Source organism: Microcebus murinus, chromosome 15 (assembly GCF_040939455.1).
Source record: "Microcebus murinus isolate Inina chromosome 15, M.murinus_Inina_mat1.0, whole genome shotgun sequence".
Taxonomy (NCBI): domain Eukaryota; kingdom Metazoa; phylum Chordata; class Mammalia; order Primates; family Cheirogaleidae; genus Microcebus; species Microcebus murinus.
In genome coordinates this window covers 64897648-64921747 of record NC_134118.1, presented here as the reverse complement: position 1 = coordinate 64921747, position 24100 = coordinate 64897648, and the positions used below count along the sequence as shown (strand labels likewise).

Sequence of the window (24100 nt, the reverse complement as noted above, 5' to 3'; positions counted from 1 at the left end):
ATGATGTTAGTAACTGTGTAGAAGTACCCTAAATGCTCACTGTGGTTTGTCATACTTAATTCCTCATCAATTCACAGGAGCTTCCACATAAAACTCTTGATTGGATATGGTTCTCCAAATGCGAGATTTATGAAATGCAAATTATTTCCTCCATTAGTATGATCTAATGGCATAAAACTAAATGAAGTCTTACAAGGTAGCTAATTCAGATGCTTATTTTTAGCAAGAAAAAAAAGACAAGTAATTTTTACAAATCACTATTTCCTGGCCTTTTGAGAAACCTGAGTGACATCGTTGCTACTTCGTGAATCAATGTTAGTGTGACAGATTTTTCTGCTACTCTTCACCTACTACACATTGAATCCTGGAAGCTCAGACTAAAGGTTTTCTGTAGGCTACTTTGTAATATTGGTGGAAATTTTCTGTTGAACCCATAAGTAGATACAGTATTGAAGAGACAAGGTTTCTTCCTTTCTCCCTCCCACTCTGATTATGAGTTTTCGTCTTTCTTTCCTACCCCTCTCATTTCTATCCTTCCTTCCTTTTTCTCTCCCTTTCTTCCTTCCTATGTCATCCTTCCTTCCTCCTCTTTTGGCCATACACCTTTGAATAGGTTGGGAAACCAGAAACTTTGGTTAGAAAATTCATGTCTACTAGAGCAAATAATATATATAGGATAAGTAAGACTGGAAACATAAATTGGAATCTGGATTAGAGACAGCCTTGAATGTCTCACTAAAGAGTTTTAGGAAATCATCACCAACCAACATTTATCAAGCATGGGTGCATTAACACAACACATTATTTTGTCCTCTGTTCTTAAAAAATATATTTTCTAATTACAAGAATCAAAATAAGCATTTACTTATTTCTGCTGAGTTTTTCTCTACGCCAAAAAAATCCTTTCCACAAAAATATCCAATTAAAGTTTATAGACATAATTACTTACATAGTAAAGCTGTTTGGTTCAGGTCTCTATGCCTCCCCCAGTAAAACAGGCATAAGACTAACTATAAAATAATACTTGCTTTCAATTGCCTTTCTGATTTGCTTCCTGCAATTATCCAAGTAGGAAGGAACAAGCATAATAGCCCTTTTTTGTTTCGTATGAAGTTATTATAATATATTACCTGAATTATTTTATAAAGGGTAGTTTGTAATTGATACTAAATAGCTCAAAAGGTAATTCAGTCCTCTTCATAAAATATTACTGTGAATACCAAAATAAAGACATAAATGTTAACTAAAAGATTAAATTGGCTGCCAAAAATCACATATCATTATTTTACATATTTAGACTGAATTTTTTTCATGCTACTGTAATTATTTTGCTAGTTGAAAATCTAATTTTACCTGTGTATTAAATGACTATTTAGTCATAGTGAGCAGAGATCTTTGTCCTATCCATCTTTGTACTCTCAATGCAAAACAGAAACTTAACATATATTAAACTCTCAATATATAGAGTGGCACATTGAGTACAGTACTCCTCTTTTGAAGAAAGTTAAGTACAGAAAAATGTCTTATTAAACTTTGCTATTAGCTACAGAAAGACAGAAAACTGATGTGCAATTAATAGTAAAGATCTCAGATATGCTTCGGTTCACCCTGTAAAAATATCTGGTCTCATGTGCCTCAAATTTATCTGGCTTTTGCACAATTTTCATTTAAAGCTTATAAAAACATGTTAATTTACATTTGTGACTTAAAGTTTACAAACACTGTAATTCTGAATTTCTAGCTAAAGGAAAATACTTTACTTACTACCTTTTCTGTTGTTGTGGAAATGACCTTCAGATATCTAAATTCAATAAGAGGGTAGATCTTATACCTGAAGAAACATTTGGTTAAGCTGCTAAAAGAGAAGAAATGAATTCTTTCCCTCAGTAAGTTTATAGGTTTGAAAGCAACAGAGCTCTTCTCTGTCTTCATCAGCAGTTTGTCCATTAATTATCCCTTCAATTCCACTTCAATTAAATTAACTCTAATTAATAAGTTCATTACAAAGATTGACGCACCTTGCTCAAAGCTAGTGTGCTAAATGCTGATAAACACCTTTACCCTAATGAAAAATTGATTAGATTGAATAAAAAGGGTACCTCAGAAAGAAACCTCTCACTTCTGCAGCTGAGTTGATGTTATGTTGCCCTGAAATTAATCAAACTATCTTGGATCTCTTAATCAAAAATTTAATTCAAAGGAGATAGAAAATGTGACATGAAAAAACCACGTGCTACTCTCTGCCAATTAATAGTCCTGGATGTTGTTTCTAAGAAATACTACAAGTGTTATAGTGCCTGGATATGGTGTTTAAAGTTAGCCTGTGAGATAGACAATTATGGTATCCAAGAAATATTATTTGGAGAGTGAATGAGATAAACAAGAACATGTGACTACATAAATAATTACTATTTTTGAATTTTAAAAAAAAGCTTAGTATATTTTCTGTTTGTTAGAAATGATTTCAGATTTTCATTGTTCAGTGTTTTTATTTTTGCAAGAAAGCCAAAGCTAAATAATAGTCTTATAATCTTAAGGAAAAAGTATAGTTAACTTTATATGTAAATAATAAAAAATAAAGTAAAATAACCCTCAAAGTTCCTTCTCCCTGTCTCTCAGTTGATCTAGTTAAATAAAGCTGTAAAGAAAACTTTTTTAAAAATTCATTTGAGACATCTGAATTCTTTTTGAAGACCTAATCTGGTATCACAGTGTTTGAAGTTATTTGGTCATTTGTGCTCCTTTCAGTAATTCTGGCAGCTGAAAAACCTTGTTTTTCAAATGACAGAGTCAATAATGATATATATTATTAAGCTGGGTTTCTACTATGTGGGCTAAGAAATTCTGTCTGTCAACAGTACAAATTTACTGAATAGGAAAAACAGCAGTGTCTTATATTTAACCAGCATGCCCGTGTGTCAGAAGCAAGCTAATGTACTTACTATAATAAATTCTTCTTAAAGAAAGTCTCCAGATGTTTAAAAAAAAATTTTAATGTAGCATTAGAAATAACCTCTTTTCAATTCTTGCTGTATGTATGAAACCCAAGTCCTGTTAGACAACCTGAGATACTTAGATACTGAAAGATTTCATTAATTTGAGGGGGGGGCGTCTTTTCTTGGTTACCCACAGATACTCTCAGATAGATATGTACAAATATGACTATTATGTCTATGTAATATTTTCCATATAAGGTAAAAAATTATACATAACACTTGTATGTGTATTTTATGCATGATTATAGCACCATATAAAATTAAATGATAGAATGAAAATGTGAAATTCTGTCGTTGGTAGTCCCTAGCAGTCAATGCCGAAATGAGTATACGAATACTTTAGACTTACTCTCAACATTGTTTTTCACTTTAACAAATTTGAGTTTAAGATTCTCTAATAAATTGGAACTAACTGTTGGGCATACACGTGCACAGAGGGGAGTAAAAGTCATTGGAAATCAAGCCCTGGGATGAGGGGGGGGAGGGACGGGGGGGGGCAGAAGAGGGGGCAAAACCCACCTAACAGGTACAATGAACCCTATTCAGGTGATGGGCACATTTATAGCCCTGACTCAAGCCATGTATCCAAAACATCTGTTCCTCCTTAATATTTTGAAATAATTAAAAATCAATTTAACAGTAAAAAAAAAAAAAAGATTCAGCGCTACTTATTCATTGCCCTTCTCACCCCTGCTACTCCTGTCTCCTGCCCTGTTCCTCTGTTTCGACACAGAAATCTGTTCGGTGGACTGCGGCTCGCACGGCGTGTGCATGGGGGGCACTTGCCGCTGCGAGGAAGGCTGGACGGGCCCCGCGTGCAACCAGAGAGCGTGCCACCCGCGCTGCGCCGAGCACGGGACCTGCAAGGACGGCAAGTGCGAGTGCAGCCAGGGCTGGAACGGCGAGCACTGCACGATCGGTAGGCGCCCGCGCTTCTGTGTCTGCCCTCCCCGTGCGGCCGAACAGCCCGCCTCCTCCGCTGCTTTCCACTCCTTTTTTTACATTGTTTTCTTTGTGCATTTCTCTTAAAAGGGAATTATTTTTTAGAACATAGTTGTCATTTTACAATGGCAACAATTCAGTTCTTTCTAGAAGTGTGACAAGTAGAAGGTACAGATTTGTTTATTCATTGTTTTTCGTGATGGTCACAAAAACTGACTCACCTAAAGCAGATTTAATGATTTTACTTATAAATGAACTTTCACTGAATAGTACTTCTTAACGGTCCATACTGCCATTGCATCTCTTAATAGCAATTATATTTTTGCTATAAAAAATCTTTTTTCAAGTACAGATTCTAGACTCATTCCTCTTAGGCTTGTGCAGATATTGAGTCTCTACAAAAGATGTTTGGCTTTTTACAACTTCATTTTGTAGTGCCATAAGAAATAAGGTAGGATAAAATGCACAAGTCTAGCTGTTCTTAAATCTACATGCTTAACACTTTTTCAAAAATGATGACATTCATGAACATCTGTACGACTAAACATAAAACAGGTGTTTAGGATCAAAATGTTAGTACATAAACAGTATCATGGATACAACAGTATCCAGAACATATATAATACCATATTTTCAAGATAGCATCTTTGCTTTTACCATTTGAGTCACAGAAATTAAAATGTTCAATTAGAAAAAATCCAGTAAAAGTTATAAATTTCTACCTCACTTCAGTGAAAGTGCATAGCATTAACTATAAATGGCAGAGTTCTGCAGAAATTTCAGAATTTGAGGAACACTCTTTCCCCATGTTGTTTTATGCACTTACGGTAAAATTGAACAAAGCTGTTGCGGGGAGTGTCAGTGTCTTTAAAGGTTTCTTCCTCCATTGTATCTGTAAGTATCATATACTTCACTGTTTTGCTTACAGGAATTGGTCAGCCAGGAATTTTGTCATGGTAAAACTGAAATCACATACATCTTATAAATTGTCACAATTGTATCTTTACAAACTTCATGTAAGATTTTTTTTCTAATCTGACTGACCTCCCTAGACATCTGTTTTAAGGGTATCATGACCACCCCACATTGGTGATCTGCTAGAAGGACTAACAGGACTCAGGTAGTTGCACTTGTGGCTATAGTTAGTACAGTGATCTGAAAAGAAAAAAGACACATAAAACCAGAGTATGGAGAAATCCATGCACAAGCTTCCCGTAATATATTCTTTCTCCCCCACTGGGAGAGCTCACATGGAGCTCCTTTTCTAGCGTGAAACACATCCGCATGTGTGTAGAAGCCCACAGAAGCCCATTTAAGACTCAGGGTATAGGTTTTTATTGGGGCTGCTCAAAGATCAAAAGGATCAAACAGATCCTCTGTTCACCAGAACCACCACAATTCCACACAAGCATTCCAGAAAATCCAGTGTGGGCAACAACTGCAACAATTCCAGAAAAGCAGGTGTGGGCAAAACCTCATCAAATAACCTCATCAAACTGTAGGGAACATCCAGTATCCTGATGCCAGCCAAGGGCCAGCCCTCCAAGATCCTAAAGATGAGCCCTGCTATGTTAACTCTTCCCTGCACAGCATTCTCAGTGAACTTACCGCCTGCAACAGGGCAAACATGTAAAGTTTCTACTGAAGTCAACAGCAAACGCACGTATTCATAGCTCATCCGCACTGATAACGGCTTTCCCCTCCTCTACTCTTCAAGACAGGCTTCCTAGGGCAGTGGCAGCATGTTGTTCATGTGAACTACACTAAGACAGAAACAAGGTGACAGGCAGAATATGTGTATCTTTTTGTGGCCATACAAAGGACAATGCAATACACCTATGCCCAAGCAGTGCCATGTCCCAAATGCCCATGTACTAGAGGCAGGACAGGAAATATACTCCTCTGCTCATATTCCTCCATATTTTGTGACCTCCCCACCACCATACCCAGTCAGAAGAAGTGAACTGATTCTATCTGAGGGGGGAAAAGGTTCTATATCTGACAATATAGACGCTGGGAAGTACAACCAACACATGTGTATATTGCTTTGAAAACCAGGAGGTGTACCAAAAAATTGTCTATAGGCAGATTTAACTTGCCAACCAACAGCTACACTCAACAAATCATTTCATGGTTTTCCTCACTGACCTTGGCAGTATTACATGGATAATAGTGTCCCATAGAAAAGCTGTTCTTAATAACTCTCTCTCGTTGTTTAAGAACAAACACAATTTTTGTTAGTAGCAGGTCTTTTTATTACAATTTACTACATCTTGTTGTAGTTAACAATTCCATTTAATATTGTTTTTATTTTACTGCTTTTATACTCCATATGAATAAGAATGTGGGAAATAAAGGACTTGCTTAGTTTAAAAATAAATTTCAATGTGAACCTTTTAAAAAATGTACAGAACCTATATTCATTGTTTTGCTCTTTTATGCATTAGAACTAGTTATTCCAAATTTTGGTATACAAAGGTCCAATTGCTTTTCCCTTGTCTACTTACTACCTGTCTAAATGTCCACAGCAAATCCTAACGGGACATTTGTGAACCACTAATTAAACAACCCAGAAAACCACAGTGTTTTTTCACATTTGGGAGAGTTACTGTTCTGTGCATTTCCTCTCAGTTTCAACACTTATGCATCTGAATGAAAGAAGCTGCCACGTTATGAAAGAATACTCATAAATCAGCAAGATTTTTTCTTCCTCCTTATGATGTGCCATCTCATTGAATACAAACAGGGAGGTTAATTGAAAGAGAGATGGAGGAGGAATTAAACAGTTAGAGGCAAACAAAAATTCCCAGTAGAAAGCCAAGAGTATTCTTCATTAGTCATCTTACTGTCTTCATAAACTCTGTTCATGCTCTGCTCATGCAGAAGCATTTTGATAGTAAAATAGGTTATGAATTTGGAGTATTCACTGAACCACCATATCTACCTGAAAGGACTCCATCGTGATATTTTTTATTAGTGTGTTCATATTTTCTTCTCATCATGAGTCATGTATGCAGCAAACTAGCCACATTCACCTGCAGGTTCATTGTCCTAAGTCCTCTCCTTTCTTGGGTTAGTCTTTGAGTAGTGGCGCATGCAGATGGAAAATGAAACAAGGGGAAGTCTACTTTCAGCAGTGATGTGATTGAAGTAGGTATTTCTTCTTTTCTCCCCAGAAAGCATTTATGGATTAGTGGGGCCCTTTTATAAATAAAGAAAAAGAGAAGTTACGTGAGTGAATCATATTCAGTAAGCACCAACATTTACTACTAACACAGTTTAATAGCACTGGTAAAGATGCCCGGCTACAATGACATCTTCCTTTATGTGTGACCGTCCATACGAGGGTCAAAGGATTATCATAGTCATATGCCTATTTCTTTTTCATGAGCTAGGAAAGATGTAAAATATTTAGAGGATCCAGAGGGGAGTGAAAAATATATTGAATATAATTAAGTGTTCTATAAATAATAGTTGGCATACTTAGAATAGGATACGGCTACCTTTACATTTTAAGTTTGAATAGTTCTATATGGTGAGATTTGAGGTAGGTCAAGGTCAAATCGGTGAGCTGGGAGCACTGGTCATTACCTAATTCAGTAAGTTCACTGTTAATGTATTTAGCTGGAATCAGACTCTGTAACCACGGAAAGGCAGCTCGATTGGTTTGGCTTTCTCTTCTTGCTATGGCACTGGCCTGAGGCTGGCGTTAATTGGTCATGGAAGCAATGCAAATACTACGCCAGCCTCTGCTGAACACATGTTTGTAAGCAGAATCAATAACTTTTAAGTGCAGTACTAGTAAATCTTAAATACCAAATTTTGAGTATTACAACCTACAACTTACACAAGAGCCGTTCTTTTTAGCATCTGTCAAAGAGATTTACCCCTAAAGTCATCCATTTGTGTCTGAGAGCTTTGGAGGCTATAGATGAGATTGAGACCTGAAGAGGGAGGGTTGGGGAGGATTGAGTAATGCATCTGATAATGACCTACCATGGAAGTTGTTATAAAGGAAAAGAAGGCTCAGCTCTCTCTGGATGGGTGAATTGTCTTCTAGAACTGGCATTTTCCAATTCTCCAGGAGACAGAAATGGAGAAAATAGGTTTGTATTGTATAAGTGTTGATTAGATACAATGGTGAACCTTGGGTTGGAAATAATATTTAAATGCTGGGACAAGCTCCCAAAGAAACTTTTAAACTCTGTTCCAATAAGTTTTAACAATACTACTATTACTTAGGTGTGAAACATTGGAGGGATTTTTTGCTCTTTTGTTAGCTCAAGGAGTGTTTTTAGAAGGGGAGTATTTTTGTAACTTCTTTCCATTCATTATCCCAAAAGACCAAGTCTCTTGGGCAGTGGCCCTATTTGAAGGACCCCTTGAGGTCTTGCAATCCGAAAATTTTGTCATTGTTGATAATTTCTGCTTTATTTGGGAAATTGCTAGATTTAAATGTGGAGTTCCTTTTATATACTCCATTTCATTTAACTTTCATTTTTACTTTCCTATGGCATTGAAACATAGGTATGTTTTGTAGGACTCCGTACCTTGCATGGCTTAGTTACTTTTCATTTGTTAATTAATTCATTTCTTTCTCCATACAGCAATTATTGAACTTCTCTTCTGTGATACATATTAAGAAATATTTCTTATAAAAGTCAGTGTAACATAATGAAAAAGGCATGGACTTTGAAATTTTTAAAAAGATATGTTTTTAAGTCAGTTCTGCAATTTATTTACTATAACTTATATCTCAACTGTTCTTAGCTTCAGCAAGCTTTTTTTCAAATGCAAAATGGCTATAATAAGACACAAATATAAGATTTTGAAGCAGAATATTCTAAGGTTTAACAAATTTTGGAATTTGAATCCTTGTTGCACCATTGAATGACCTTGAGCAAGTCATTTAATTTTTCTAAGTATGTTTTATATGAAATGTGAATATTATGAACTTCATAGGACAGTAAGAATTAAATGATATACTAGAATATAGAGCACTTAATAAAGCACCTAGCAATTACTGTTCAATAAATTAGAGTTTTTGTTTTGTTATTAAGTATAAATGAGACAAACTGCAATCCAGACAATGTTTTGTGTACTGATTTAAAAAAAAAAACAGTAAAACAAAATTTCTGTCCAAGAAATTTACTTTAAAGAGTTCATGAAATTTCCATTTCATTATTATATAATATCATCTCAGAATGTATATTGTTTACTAAGTTTGGGTGGGGCATTGGCTGTTTTTTGAAATCATGGTGATGAAAGAAAGGTGGAAAATACTGTGGTATTTTTCTTCTAGTAATGTCTTAAACACAAAGTTGCTTATTGAGCTACATTGATTTTCATGTACTTTCAGGCAATTCAAATGGAAATTTGGCCTAGGGGAAATCCTAATTCCTTTAAGCTACAAAAGACCAGCTATTTGTTTTTATTCTAATTCTTTAGTACAGTGGGAAACTAGATCTTTAATGATCACAAAGACACGCTTTGTTTGCTCAGACAAAATGTAGACATACAGTACTCAGCATACCTCTATTAAACACCATGGTTCTTGGGCTTTGGAATGCTAGAGATTAGAATTTGAAAATGAAATTCACACAGCTGGGGAGTTACCTACTACACTTTGGGGGTGAGGGAGAGAGAAAGACCAAAACTTTTACCAGTGTGGACAAGCCTAGGCTTAGTGTTCTAATTCTTATCTCAGATAATGGTGAAGGAACAGTCTTTTAATTATTAAAAGATAGGTTTATTATTAAAAAATAGGTTAATTATTAAAAGATATGTTTTAATTAATTAAAACATAGGTGACAATTTTGAAGGGGAAAAAAATGACCAGTCTGATAAATGCTTCACTTAGATTACAAAAATCAGTATTCTTTGTAACTTCTATAATGTTTACCAAATTGGGAATCATATTCATACTAAAACCATATGTAGTTCTAAAAATATCTTTTTACATTCTTATTCAAATTTTATTTATAATTCTCCCATAACAAGTGGCTACAGGGAGACACATGATCCCCAGGAATGACTCTTCTGGAAGGTGTTTGGCTTCACATCAGGCAGTGCTAAGGAAAAGGGTCTCTGTACCACACTGCCACACCTGCTCCCTGACCAGCACAGGGGCATATTCATTTACTGGTGAAGCCTAAGTGTTGGGTCCCTCACTTGCTTGGGCCCCTTCTAAGCTCTCACAGGAGGTTGCCCTTTGGGTTCTCACCGTCATATGTTAATATAAAATTTGCAAATCACTTAAGATTCTTCTTCTGTCTCTTTCCACTCCAGCTTCCTTTCCACCACGCTTTTCCTCGTGCATGGCAGCATTGGGGAGGCTGTGAGCATTTTGAGAATTCTGCTCGGGAGAACTTAACCGGGGTACATTTAGTTTAGATTAAATGGGATGTGTGTATGAAGTATGAAATCACTTCTGTCTGTGGTTGTCATCCGCTACCCATCCAAGAATGTTCTTACCACCCACTGACTCCCCTACTGACGTGGAAGTGCAGGGTCGGAGGTTATATGATGGTACGACTTCGCCCTGTGGAGCTCTGCACCAGAGGAGGTATCAGAGGAGAAATAGGGTTTGAGATGTATGGAAACAGAAGCTAGGCTGTGGAAACTTCTTCTTGTCATCAAATGGGTAAAATGCCTAATCCAAGTGGAAGTTTTCTGCTATCAAGCATATACTTGATAATGGAACTTATCTAGTTATAAACATGCCATAATTTTTTTTGATGACTATTTCTCCTTTGAGGAATGTATCAGAATTTCTGTGTTTGTAGGGCACAAATCTGTAGCAACACTGCAAATACTGAGTTCATCAGTGTGTGAAGTCGCATGTGTTCTGCATCTCATTGCATCACTGCAATATGAAGCCACCAGAGGAAGATTTCTTGTTGATATGACATGAAATACTGACATCCACAAAGATAACATAAAACTCAAAATACTATGAGGACATCACAACAAAGTAGTTAATGAGTGTCATCAATTCTGAGAGTATTTAAGATCAGTTTATTACACAATAAAAAGTCTTTCCACATTTGACAATAATAGCAAAAATTAACGTGTCATTGCCAATAACAAATTTTGAAGCCAAATTAAACTTTTCTAAATTACCAAATAATGAAAACCATATTAAACCATCACATTGAATAAACACTGAATTATCTTTCTATACTCTCTATAGAATATATTACAAAAATCATTGTCAAAGAGGCAAAGAATAAATATAGCCAAAAAAATATAGGAAAAAATGTTCATTGGAGTCATGTCAGGCACTTAATTGATAAAAAAATATGCTATGTCGCTTTTCTGATATTTGTAGTATTTATCAGATTAAAAATTATACTTTGTTGTGATTTTTCTCATTCTGAATATTTACTCACTTTTGTACCTAATATCATGTTCATATTTTGGTATTTATTTTCTTAAAGAGGACCCCCCTAGAGTAGAAGAATATCAGACCCCACAAACCCTGGATCCACCCCTGGTCCCAAGTCTGTCAATCCATATCTGGGTGATAAGCGAAATCACTTAAGCCCTCTGTGCCTCAGTTTCCTCATCCATAAAGTGAGACTAAAAGTAATAACTACCTCATAGAGTGCCAAGAGTATTCAGTGGGTTAAAACATGTAGAAGAGCACTTAGCACAGTACCTGGCACAAAATAAACACCCTATAGATGTTACTTATTATTGTTTATAGAGTATTGGGACTGAAATTAACAAAAAACTGACTGTGACTAATTCTTCCGAACTGAATCTTGTCTTTATGCAGAGGAATTAGCAGAGGCTCATTCCTCCAGCAAATCAGGAGTGCATGCTGGATGCAAGGAGAACTAATCCCTCCACCTCCCGACACGCTAATATAGATGGACTAGACGGACGCAGGCATTTCATAATCTGTCATCCACAATGGAGGGTGGGTTCCCGAGGAGTCGGGCATGGAGCTGAGGGAAGGAACTCCTGAGTTGACGTGACTGGCAGTGAAAACCAGACAGGCTAAAAAACCTTCCACTAGGTGTGCAGAACGAGAACTTCTTGAGGTCCTTTCTCTCTGCAAGTCCCAGTGATTGGAGGTCATAAGAATTTGAGGACACAGAAGGGATAGTGATTCCTGAGAGAGTCCTTTCTTGAAGGTCCCCTGCAGAGCTCGTTGAGTATTGTTAACATTCTGAAACCCAGGCTGATTTGGAGATGCGGTTCTTCCATTGAAATAACATTAGTAGTGTCCATTTGGGGTCTCCCGATATTATTTTTTCCAATTTTAGTCTAATTTATTCAGTTAACAGTTTTATAAACAGTACTTTATCCCCTGTAATCCCCTCAGAATTGGTAATTTTTAAATAAGGTCACTTAATCTCTTTTCTACAAATGCAAACCTAGTTTCTCTGACCTTTCTAAAAGAGGGAGACCCTGTTTTGTTGGGTTGTTAGTGTTCTCTCTACTCCATTTCAATATTCTGAAAACTGCTATATAGGTAATGTTTATGTTGATGTTATAGTCTATTTTGATATTATAATTCCTCTATCCTTCAAATGGTTTTTCTCTTCATTGGTGTGAATTGTTCTTTTGTAGTTGTTTTTCTTTAAATATACCAATTTCGTCTTAAAAGGACATGAAGTCCGGGTTCCCCTCACTTGCAGCTGGTATCAGATCTGCACTTGAAGCCAAATTAATCTTTCACTCAGTGTTCTGTGACCTGTTGATTGAGAGAGTAATCAACCAACAGAAACGAATTTCATGGTCTACATCGGAAACTTTAGTAAGTTTGACTCTGTGTTTCCATCATATGTTAGTCTTAAACACTACAGGCCAAGGTTTTAAAATCCCTCCATGTCTACTAATGTTTACCATCCATATCATATAAAGCTTCGAAGTTATTAATTTGGACTCTTCTAACTTTTGGCGATGTGTGTCACAACTTTAACATTGCGGCATCACTTCCTTTCTTCTTAACCTTCCTGCACAAGTCATTTAATATCTCCAAAAACCCTGTTAGAATTATATCCTCAAATCAGATTATAGATTACATCCTCAGGAAAACTTAGATTAAAATCTCTACTTCCTTTCACACTGGACTTGCTGTGTGACTATCAGGAAAAAAACCATAGTCCCAGGGGTCATCTTCATCAATGTTCTCTAAACATATTGATGATTTATTTCCCAATAAATAATTTCCCAAGCCATCAGTTTATTTATCCCTAAGAATGGGAGGAAATTGGGCATAAACAGCTTTCACTATTGATACCAGGCCTGGAGTCCCCTTCTTCTCTGCCCTATCCTTCATGCTGCAGTTTACCCTCCATAAAAAGAGAGGTGGCAGCGTAGTCATCAGCTAAAGCCACGTGAGTTCCACATCAGATGGCAACAGTGCTACTGGGAGCTAAGTTTCTCTGACAGGTGTATTGTTTGGGGAAATATTAAATATGTTCTTCCATGCTTTAGAAAAGGAGCATTTTTTAGGACTTCTAAAACTTGATTCTGAACGTAGGTAGTTGTTTTGCGGATGAATATAATCTGGATTTAACATATATTTTTCTACTTCGGTGATTTATACAGAGCCTGGGGGATGAGAATTTTGAGTTCTTTAGAAGAAATGTGCTTCCCATACTTAGGCAGAGTCATATGATAAATGAATTCTATACTGTGGTGTTTATTTGTGCACAAATTTCTCTCCAATCTACCTCCTGGAGTATAGCTTGGGTCCCAATAGCTACTGTTAAGCTTTTTTCTACCTAACCTACTATGAGACCCACTGGCTTTAGAAGCAGCTATGTTGTTCAGAAAAAATATAGGGTTAACTCCACTGTGATTTTTCTCACCTGGGAGCAGTATATAAGAAAATGCTGATGATCATTGAAATATGTCTGATTCCTTTAGGCTGGATAAACCTGATTCCTTCCTTTCTTACTGTCTTGTATTTATTTCCCACCGTGAACTTAATGGTTTGCTAGGTAGTTTTTTTAAGTCTCGAAATAATTAACTGAATAGGTGCTGTCTGTTTTAGGAAATCAACTTATAAATTGTAATCATTATCTCAAGGAAACTTTTGAATCCATTAATTTGAATTAAAGTTATATGCAAGGACAGAATTTTAAAATACTAATATATCCATGCCTGTGATTTCCATTTTTCTTCCTGAAACCACATTACACATCTTAAGCCAATTTAAATTGTATTTTAAAAGTTTATTGAGACATGTTATCTCAATAAAAGCCAAGTAATTTATATGTCAAGTTTGTATTATAATGCTTTATTAAAAGCTTGCCATTTTGTTCCCTTACTAATGTACTAGAGTATCTTTTTCCATTTGGAACACCTCATTGACTTGCATCTTTTTAAAAACCATCTAAGATCTTAATTATCCCCCAAACCTAGTATATAGGAGGTTTTAAAGCTCAATTATCTGGATATAGAATTTAACCAGAAATAAAGATGAAAAATGCTCTTTTCAATTCTTGCCAAGTTCATCAGAAGACTTTTATTAAAAAGTTTAGATCCAAGGCATTTGGGAGTGAAACCAGGTGCAAAAATAATATGTCATCAGCTATTTTACAATAACATTAAGGCAGGGAAAGATTATAACTAGTGTCAGATTATAAGATGCCACATTCTTTCTAAAACTTAACCCAGGTAACTATAGAGTACCAGGTAGCTAGTGAAATGTTAATGTGGTATTTAAATAATTGCTCTTATATGCTGAGATCCTTATTACTCTAATGGAGTAAATAAAAAAATCAGAACTCTGCATTCAGTTTAATGTAAGGGTAGAAGAATTACATCCCCAATTTTGAGAAATATTATTACTCCTTCCCACATGGTTCATTAATATCTTTTCAATGGCAGAATATATCTTTTCATTTCTTGAATATGACAAGTTGCGAATAGCCTCTTTTCATCTTAAAACAGTTCCTTTTCCACCTACTTATTTTTAAAATACAAGCTTGTTTATCAATGTGTTTGTCCATACAAAAGCCACTATGCCCCACCCATTCATATTTAATATATTCACAGATTATGGTGGGACTCGAGCCAGTTTTTTTTCTATTGCTCTTTTTCATGATAAGTTCAATGACCCTCTCCTTTTTGAGTGCCTCTTTAATGAAGCTGGAAACCAGCTGTCTGAAATATGACTATCATTTCTGGGATTTAACAGGCATGTGCCTTGGATAAATTAAGAAGCAGTCAAAGGAGGTCCATAAATATGAATACTTTGCCAGCTGCTTTTCCATTAAACTCTGTTGGCTGAATAAAATTAGTAAATAATTATGTTGTTGGGGAACTACTATATCCAAATGTGATATAATGTCTTCCTTTAACAGCAGAGCTTAATTTTTCCTATATACCAAATTAGGTTTTGGGGTAATCTACATTGCAAATTGGTCAATTTGCATCAAAACTATGCCTACTTGTTCTGATTTGTCAACACCTCTTTTTTAAAAAAATTCTTTAACATTAAGCATGGGTGGGTAGGGCCATCTGCTTATGGAGCTCGCCCGCAGCTCTGTCACTTAACACAGGAGACAGGTTACAGCTGTTTAATTGTTATAGCGCTGAATGATTATCATTCTATCCAAAATTAATATTTATATATGTATGCATGGAAAGCATGTGGTTAAACATAAGTGATCTAATTGTGAATTAATGACATTAGGTATTCATTAATTAGTCCCCAGATGAACAATGAGGTGTAAAATAATGCTTTTCACATACAATCCAACTCTTGGCTTTTAAAACGAGACCTCAGCAGTGATTATTATGTACGTGAGTAATCCACTCCAAATACATTGGTATAGGCAAAGAAAAAAATATCTCTGTATAGCTGCCATAAAACACAAAGAACACATACCCTTTCCAGCCCCCAAAAGGGGTATCCTCTAAACTGTGGCCAGTGTAAAAACAAACCGCATAGCAACAGTCAAGATAAACAGTTATGACTGCATGTACGCCTGCCACCCACTGCGACTGGGAAGGGTTGTCTCAGGGAAGGGCGTGCTTCCTCCTGTGTTTAGGAGTGGTGCCACATCCACTGACACCATTCTGCTATAAAAGTTAGCAATATATATTCCATCTGCTCAGTAGACTTCAGAATGAAAAAGGGATTGAAAACTTTTCAGCAAAATCACAATATAAAGATATGCACGTAAAACATGATATTTAAATGTCTTCGTTTCCAAATAGTTACTGTAAAAGTGACTTGTATTTCTGAATTTGTGAGCAGATTATGTGGCTATCTATGTGGATATTTACACTCCTTTAGAAAATATTGATTTACCTTGCTCCAATGAAATTACTAAAGAGGGAAACACAAAATATAGAAGGGCAAATCGTGATGTGTTCTTTATTCTAAAAAGCTGAATCTCATGTTGATTGGGAATTGCGCATCTAACCAGCCAGAGGGTTTATGAGAGACAAAGAAGAAAAAACTCCTGACACAAAAATGGAGTTTTTGTCACTCTGGGAATGAGTCAGTTGATAGAATATTCCCATCAAAAGGAGTAGATCTTAGGGAAGTGGAGAATAAGGAGGCTTATCCCAGCATGATTGGAGCAGACAGGATCTCGTGGCTTATGAAAACAAATCATTGCCAATCCCACATTTCTTTGCTCAAAGTCAGACTTCTTCATTTCTTCATAGCCTCTTAAAAGATACCACTTACCTCATGAGCCTGTTCTTTTTAAATTATACACTATTTTTATTAATAAGATGAACTAACAATACATAACATTTATTGAATGTTTACTCTGCACTAAGGCACAATGCAAAGTTCTCCACATACATTATCTTATTTAATCATCACAACAACTTTGGCAGGTGGGAGCTATTGAAATCTCTATTGGGGAAACTGAGGCTCAGAGAGGTTATTTTTCTATGGATGCACAGCTAGTAAGCAAGAGAACCAGACTCCAAACCCATGTGAGCGATTTCCAAGCCCAAGCTCTTAAGTACTAAATAGACTGTGCTGCCTCCCGAATTATTTTTTAATTGGTTTTGTGTGCGTGTGTATAGTAAAATAGAGGAAAATTGTTTCTGTGAGAAAGATAAATTAATATCTATGTCCCTGTCACAAAAGATTGAGTTGTCATAGAAACAGATGCAATAATGATGATGCCAGGGATGTCTCAATAATAAAGTGCCCCTTTTGGTTTTCAGGAAAACTTGAATTAGAGCTAAAAACAGGACTCATACTTACTTTGGTAAAAGTAAAAATAACAATTACAACAATAAAAAACAGTTGGAGGACAATCAGTGTATGCTATGAAGGATTTAAGAATATTGTAAACTATTTATTGAAAACTCTACATGATGTCCTTCCAAAATTTAAATTTATGTCTAGTTCTTCTGTTAACTGAGATCAGTAGTCTGAATACTGTGCATATGCATACACATTGGCCACTGAAAAACACTCGTAGAAAGTGGGTAGATTACCTGTGTCACCAGTATCAGCTCATGAAAAAAGGCTGAGAAAAGTGTAGTACCCAGAATACAAGTAGTCACGCCCACAAAGACAGAAAAATTACTTTCACTCTAAATCACCTTCGAAAAGAGCCCTTTGTCTACTATTTTCAGAAAATAAATTACAGTTAGTTCTAAGTGAGTTGAAAGGATTGTTCATTATTTTTCCAGAGATCTTCAGGAAAACTGACAAGAGAAAGACCCATTATGTTTTACATATTTATTTATAAGTTTTATTCTGTAAATTTTTCTTAAATATTTAATTTCCTGAGGTGAAAAAGTAATGATTGTAGACAAGAAATTATACCCATTGATAGTGACCAAATCAGTAGATCATTGTTAAGGCTTCCTGTGATTAGATATGTTAGCGCTATACATAGACCACTCTAATCATTGTAATAACCAAATTCATGTTTTCAAAATCTCAATTAGCCAGATACGTACTTAGTATTATAATTGTATCATATGTGTATGTATATTATAATTTGTATTTGTTAATGTTAAGAGCTGTCTCTGGCTAGCTTCATTCCCAAGTCAGCCTACGAAAATATACCTGATTTTTTTTTTTTTAGTCTGGGTAATCCTAAAATGTGTTTTTTTGCTTATGTCATGCAATAAACTCACACTGGGAGTAAAAACTAAAGGAGACGTGTCACTAACATGTTTATGTATGTGGTTCAGTGGGTGAAATCATGCCATATGCAAAGACTACCACAGAACTCATACATCACACGCCAAACAATAGGCATTTCTTTTCACAGGCCATGCGTATGCCAACAGCAGTGAGCCTGCTGTCTGCATTTTGAGTGCTCCGCGTTATGTATACATAGTCCACAGTGAGGCATGAAATTCTAGACCAAAGAAAAATACCAAATACTGTTCCTCCAGTTGTCTGTACAACTGCAGTTTACAAGGGCACTTTCCAGCAGTGCTGACTTTATAAAATATGGTTTATCTCAAAGCACCTTTTCCATAGAATCTGGATTTTTCTGAGCCGACTTAAATCAGGAAAAATGTTATTTCACTCTTTTGGAATGTCTTGGTATATATATAACATTACAAACTAAAGCGTGGTATTTTGCCTGGGTAGGTGCGTGTAAGAAGCAATGTATTTATTTATACAGATAATTTTTACACCAAATTTCCAAACTATGAAAAGAATAAAATATGCAAACTTTCAAAAACAATTCATTTGAAGCAAGTTTTCAAAAAAAATAGTGCCAATTTTAGGGGAGCAAATACTCTTTAAAACACACATGCACACACATACACAATTTTTTTTTTTTTTTTACTGACACTACCTCGCTAGTTGTTAAAACTCAAATTAATTGACTTTTCTAACTAGGTAGAATATTTTTTTATGTTCTACTCTAATCTTAGAATGAGAATTCTGTGGTGAGGAAGAACATATTTTAAGAGGCCTGGGTAAATTCTTAAGAACATAAAATTGTTTTATGGTGTTTAAAATGATGTCACTGTCATAATCCTTTATGATATGGTAATCAGTAATAAAACAGTGCAGTGAGTACCAATTAAGAAGCATCAAATCAATGGGTATGCAGCTTGCACGCTGATTTAAACAGCTGCTGATTGGAATAAATGGATTTAATATGTACTTATTTGCAGACTGTAGCTTTTCTGTCATCCTCAGGAACTGGTACATGAATAATCTAAGAATGATACCTACTTACAACTTTAATGAGATACTAATGTGAATCATTTTTTAAAGCCCATGTTATAAAGTAGTGTGAAATGCACAATGCTAAATAAAAATCTGTCCTCTACTCCAAGGACGTTGCAGTAATCGCCATAGTGAAGAACATGTCTATATTTTTTTATGTACTCATCTGATTGAATTATTCTTTTCTGAAGATGAGCCTCTAAGATTTTAATGTTGTAATTAAACTGAGAAATATTTCGAGGATTCTGTGTTATATGCCTATGTCTACGCTACACCCAGGAGTCAATTCAGTAGCCCAGTGAAAATACTTTACTATTTAATATGCTCCAACCAAGCACACTGTCGATACCAGAAACCATGTGAATAGCGCATGCCCATACACATCAGCAGCTCTGCATACACAGTCAGATCGGTCTTGTTTTCCCTTTTGAGCTGCCTTATGTATATATCCACTTGGTTTGCCTTTGTTTCTTCTCTGTGTTTATGAGAATCAGTTTGATGGTGAAAAGAAAGCAAATTTGGAATTAATCTTATTCCATGTGGACCTCCAAATATCCCAGTTCCTCCACAAAATGGGCACATATAATCCTTTGACCTCATTTTTAAATGAGCAGCCTTCTTTGGAGCTACTACTCAGCAGATATTTCTTGAATAGTGTTTATACATCAACTCAACTGCTTCTGTTCCATTTGTGGAGAGGGTTGTTTTTTGAAAACTCACTTGTTTTTATTTTTCCTGGTTTTTATCCCTGGTTTTACTATCTTGCCCACTGGTTTCCCAAACTTTGGATTTTTAGAACAGGTTACAGCTTAGTTTATATAAGGTACTTTCATTTATGAGGCTGTGTCAACAGATTAATATTTTAAATTAGTTTGGATTTTAATCTTCCTGGTTTCTTCCTTTAATTGTCAATGTTGAACTAAGGTTTTCTAATTATTTTTAATGAGAAGCATGTTCTTTTGTGGTTTGGGTTTCTTTTATTTTAGAATATTATAGGGGTACAAATGTTTTGGTTACATGGATTGCTTTTGTACTGCTTGAGTGAAAGTTTTAAGTGTGCCCATCACCCAGATAGTGTACATGGTACCCGTTAAGTATGATTTCACCCTTCCCTTCCTGCCCTTTCCACCTGAATGATTTCTGTTGAATTTTACTTCCATCTGTGTACATGGGTGCTGACTAGTCAGTTCCAGTTTAATACTGAGTATATGTGGTGTTTGTTTTTCCATTCTTGTGATACTTCTCTTAGGAGGATGGTCTTCAGTTCCATCCAGGTTGTTTGAAAAGGTATTAATTCATTTGTTATGGCTGAGTAGTACTCCGTGGTGTATATATACCACATTTTATTAATCCACTCATGAACTGATGGACACTTGGGTTGATTCCACATCTTTGCAACTGGGAATTGTGCTGTAATCATTCCAGTGCAAGTGCCTTTTTGATGAAATGCCTTTTTTTCTGTTGGGCAAATACCCAGCAGTGGGATTGCTGGATCAAATGGTAGGTCTACTTTTATTTCTTTGAAGAATTGCCATACTATTTTCCATAGCAGTTGCACTACTGTGTTTCCCCCAAATAAGACAGGATCTTATATTTATTTTTCCTCAAGAAGACACCCTAGGGCTTATTTTCAGGGGATGTGTTATTTTTTTTAAGTATGGTACAGAAATCTACATTTATTCAAATATAGTTAAGTCGTCTTCTGGAACATCATCATAACTCTCCAAACCCTGAATTCCATCCTGAATTTCTTTCGACTCTATTTCCTTTAGAACCATTGGCCCCAATCTCTCATGTCAGGCAATAGAGCTCTCATGGGGCAGATGAGAAGGGCTGCTCATCTTCTTTACTGCTCCACAGCGAAATGCATGGGTTGTGCAGATGTGCTGCATAGCCACGCCCATCACTAGGTCTTATTTTGGGGGTAGGGCTTATATTGCACAAATGCTTAGAAATCCTGCTAGGGCTTATTTTATGGGTAGGTCTTATTTTCAGGGAAACACAGTAGTTTGCAGTTCCACCAACAGTGTATAAGCGTTCCTTTCTGTCTGCATCCACACAGCATCTATTGTTTTGGGACTTTTTTGGTAAAAGCCATTCTTACTGGGGTTAGGTGATATTTCATTGTAGTTTTGATTTGCATTTCTCTTATGATTAGTTATGTTGAACATTGTTTCAAAAGGAGATAGAGTAATGGCCAATAAACATATAGATTTCTACATTTTTTGTCTGATTTTTTTCATTCAAGTAAATCATTGACCAATCTAAAAATGCTTCTGGTCTAGTTTATATAGATACACAGTGCTGGTTCTTCTGAGTTGTAGACATAGCTTATTTATTAAGAATATAGACTTTGGCATCAGACTACCTGGTTAGAATTTTGGCTTTGCCACTTGCTAGTATTTTGATCTTAGGAAACTTATTAATTTCCTGTGCCTCAATTTTCTCATTTATGAAATAGGAAATATAATGTTATAATTCTGTTACTCCATAAGGTGATGAAAATTAAATTGGCTAATTCATGTTAAATGCTTAGCAGTCGTCACTCCATAGTAATGGTCAGTAAATAGTATTTACTGTTAATATCAGTGTATATAGTTAGAATAGATGGAGTGAGGGAAGAGGAACAGATGGGTGAAGGGAGGGGAAGGATGTTGTAATTAGGCTATGCCCACTTTATGCTTCTTTCTCAAAAGGTAGCCTGTATATTATTCATTGCATTTCTTCAAAAGCTACAAATACATATAGGATGTACTAAGGCTACCATAAGTACTTTTAATCATTTTATGTAATAGACATTAAGTCAGGCAATGGGAATGCAGTGATTAGCATGGCCAGGAGCTTACCATCCTGATGGGAAGGCTTTACACTTTAAGTAACTTTTGTCTGTCAAGTTCATAAAGCCTGCATTTTTACAGTATTTCTTAGCAGAAATGTGTTCATCACAGCAAGTTCTTGATTCTTCTCCTTTCCTTTTGCATGTACTCTGATGTATATACTCCAAGAATTCATCTATGAGAAGTATTTGTGGGGGAAGGAAGAATAAGATCACAGAGGATATGGAGGAATAAGGGCTGCCCATAATTTTAATAAATAAGCAGATGAGGCAACAGCATGCAAATAGAATTTCTAAAAAGACGCTATTCCTCCCTACTTTATGTGTTAGGAATTAAATGTGGCACCGCAGTAATACATATAGGCAAGGTCTCTCCTGAGGGGCCTTCAAGCCCAGGTCCCTTACTACGATGTAGACAAGAGCAAGCCATTCCCTGTGTCCACCTCCAGCCATCTTCCCCAAAATACTAGGGGGGAAATATGGTAAATAGAGGCCTTCAAAAGAGCATGAGTTCTTCTTAAAAAGAAGCACCTACAAGGGGAGTGTACACAGGATGCCAGAGCAGTCATGTGCTTTGCTGATAGTGAAAGTTCATGGACTGATCATAAAAATATTTTTGATGAGCCAAATTTTTTCTCTACATCCAAAACATCCATGAATCTTTGCCCACCTGTGCCAGCAAGTAGACCAAGGACCTCCAGGGCACAGGCTTGAAGCCCAAGCAGTTGTTTCATTTGCTGTGTTCCAGAGGTAGCTGTGTGTCTGAATATGATTTGGAAGAGAGACAATTAAGGCCAAGAATTAGCAGTGGTATTTAAAGTAGATCCACTGTGCACTTCCCCAAGGAAGCCTTGTAGACATTTAAAAGAAGGTGGGACTACCCTATGGCTTTGGGAAAAGATGCATCTGGTTAAATTCATATTAGATCAGCAAGGATTGCATAGCACTTCTGAGCTCCTTTCATCAGGGTTTTTTTTTTTTTCTTCAAGTGGAAAACAAAAAAAATTTCTAAATCTCCAAGAGAAGACATCATGACAGAGTAGTTAGGAGCAAGCTCTGAATCCAGACAGCTAGACACTCGCTTGTGACCTTGAGCAAATTAATCTCTCCTCTCCTCCGTGTCCTCAACTGTGTTTACTGTCCCAAGTCTATTTACTGTCTCAATTTTACAACACAGGGTTGTGGCGAAGGTTAAATGAGAGAATACTGTAAAGCACTGAGAATAGTGTGTCGCACAAAGTAAGCCCTTGTTAGTATCTTCACGGTGCGAGGCTAGGGGCAGAGTAGCTTCATGTGTGTCCCTGGATCATTCTGAAAATACTCTGAACTAGGAGCAAGGTGCCTGGGCCCGAGCTAGAAATTTGGGAATCATTAATAGATCAGCCAGGTGTTCATAATCTGTAAGTGCTAGAACCAGAGCTCTTGGAAAAACGGAAATCACAAGCAGCATTTTGTGTTTTTGAGCATATGTGCATTTTTCTGGGGAAAGGATCCGTAACTTTCAGCAGTCTACTCAGAGATCTGAGACGCACAAAAGATTAAATCACCATCTTCTAGGAAAATGGTAATACTCACCCCATGTGTGCCACATGGGTCTTCTTACAAGATAAATAATTGAAACTCCAGGGAAAGTTATTTTATGAATACAACATTTTACCGGAGAAAAGTGTTTTAAAGGGCTCCATTTTGTGTGTCTAGCACCCATTTTTATCAGAGTTTTATTCCATAAAACAAATTTAAAACTTGTTAGTAGATCAAATAGGAATGACTTTAGTGTGAGAACACACTCGTTAGTTTTCAAAATAATTTTTCTGCAACCTAACGTGCATTTTAGCAATTGCTAGGTGTATTAATTTTTAAATATACTGTATTGTTTTTACGATTATTGTTCCTAATGGCTTCTTACAACATGCCTGCGTTTTTCTGATTATTTCCTGTAGTGATTTATATTATAGTGATGTTTTTATTGTTGCAATTCTAACTTTTAATAATTATTTGAACCTCATGTGTTGACATCACCTTTCAACTTCTTCATTATTTAGAACCAGCCTTCTGCGGCTACTGTCAGAAATTTTACTCTTCAAGGCCAATATATAGTTGTTTTTTCCCTTTTCTCTCCTAGTTTTAAGCTAGCAGCCTCACAATTATTCTCTGTTATATAAAATGCAAATGACAAATCTTGGT

At 36.0% G+C, this 24100-nt stretch overlaps 1 protein-coding gene across 9 annotated transcripts in view; it reads left to right on the top strand.

Moving 5' to 3' along the window:
• Window positions 1-24100, top strand: part of TENM3 (teneurin transmembrane protein 3) — a 2406934-nt gene that overhangs the window by 2304474 nt on the left and 78360 nt on the right. For all 9 annotated transcript variants that reach the window (XM_076010707.1, XM_076010706.1, XM_076010703.1 and 6 more), the window contains one exon: window positions 3730-3915. In XM_076010707.1, coding sequence (XP_075866822.1) covers window positions 3730-3915 — 186 coding nt within the window. The remainder of the gene's footprint in view (window positions 1-3729; window positions 3916-24100) is intronic.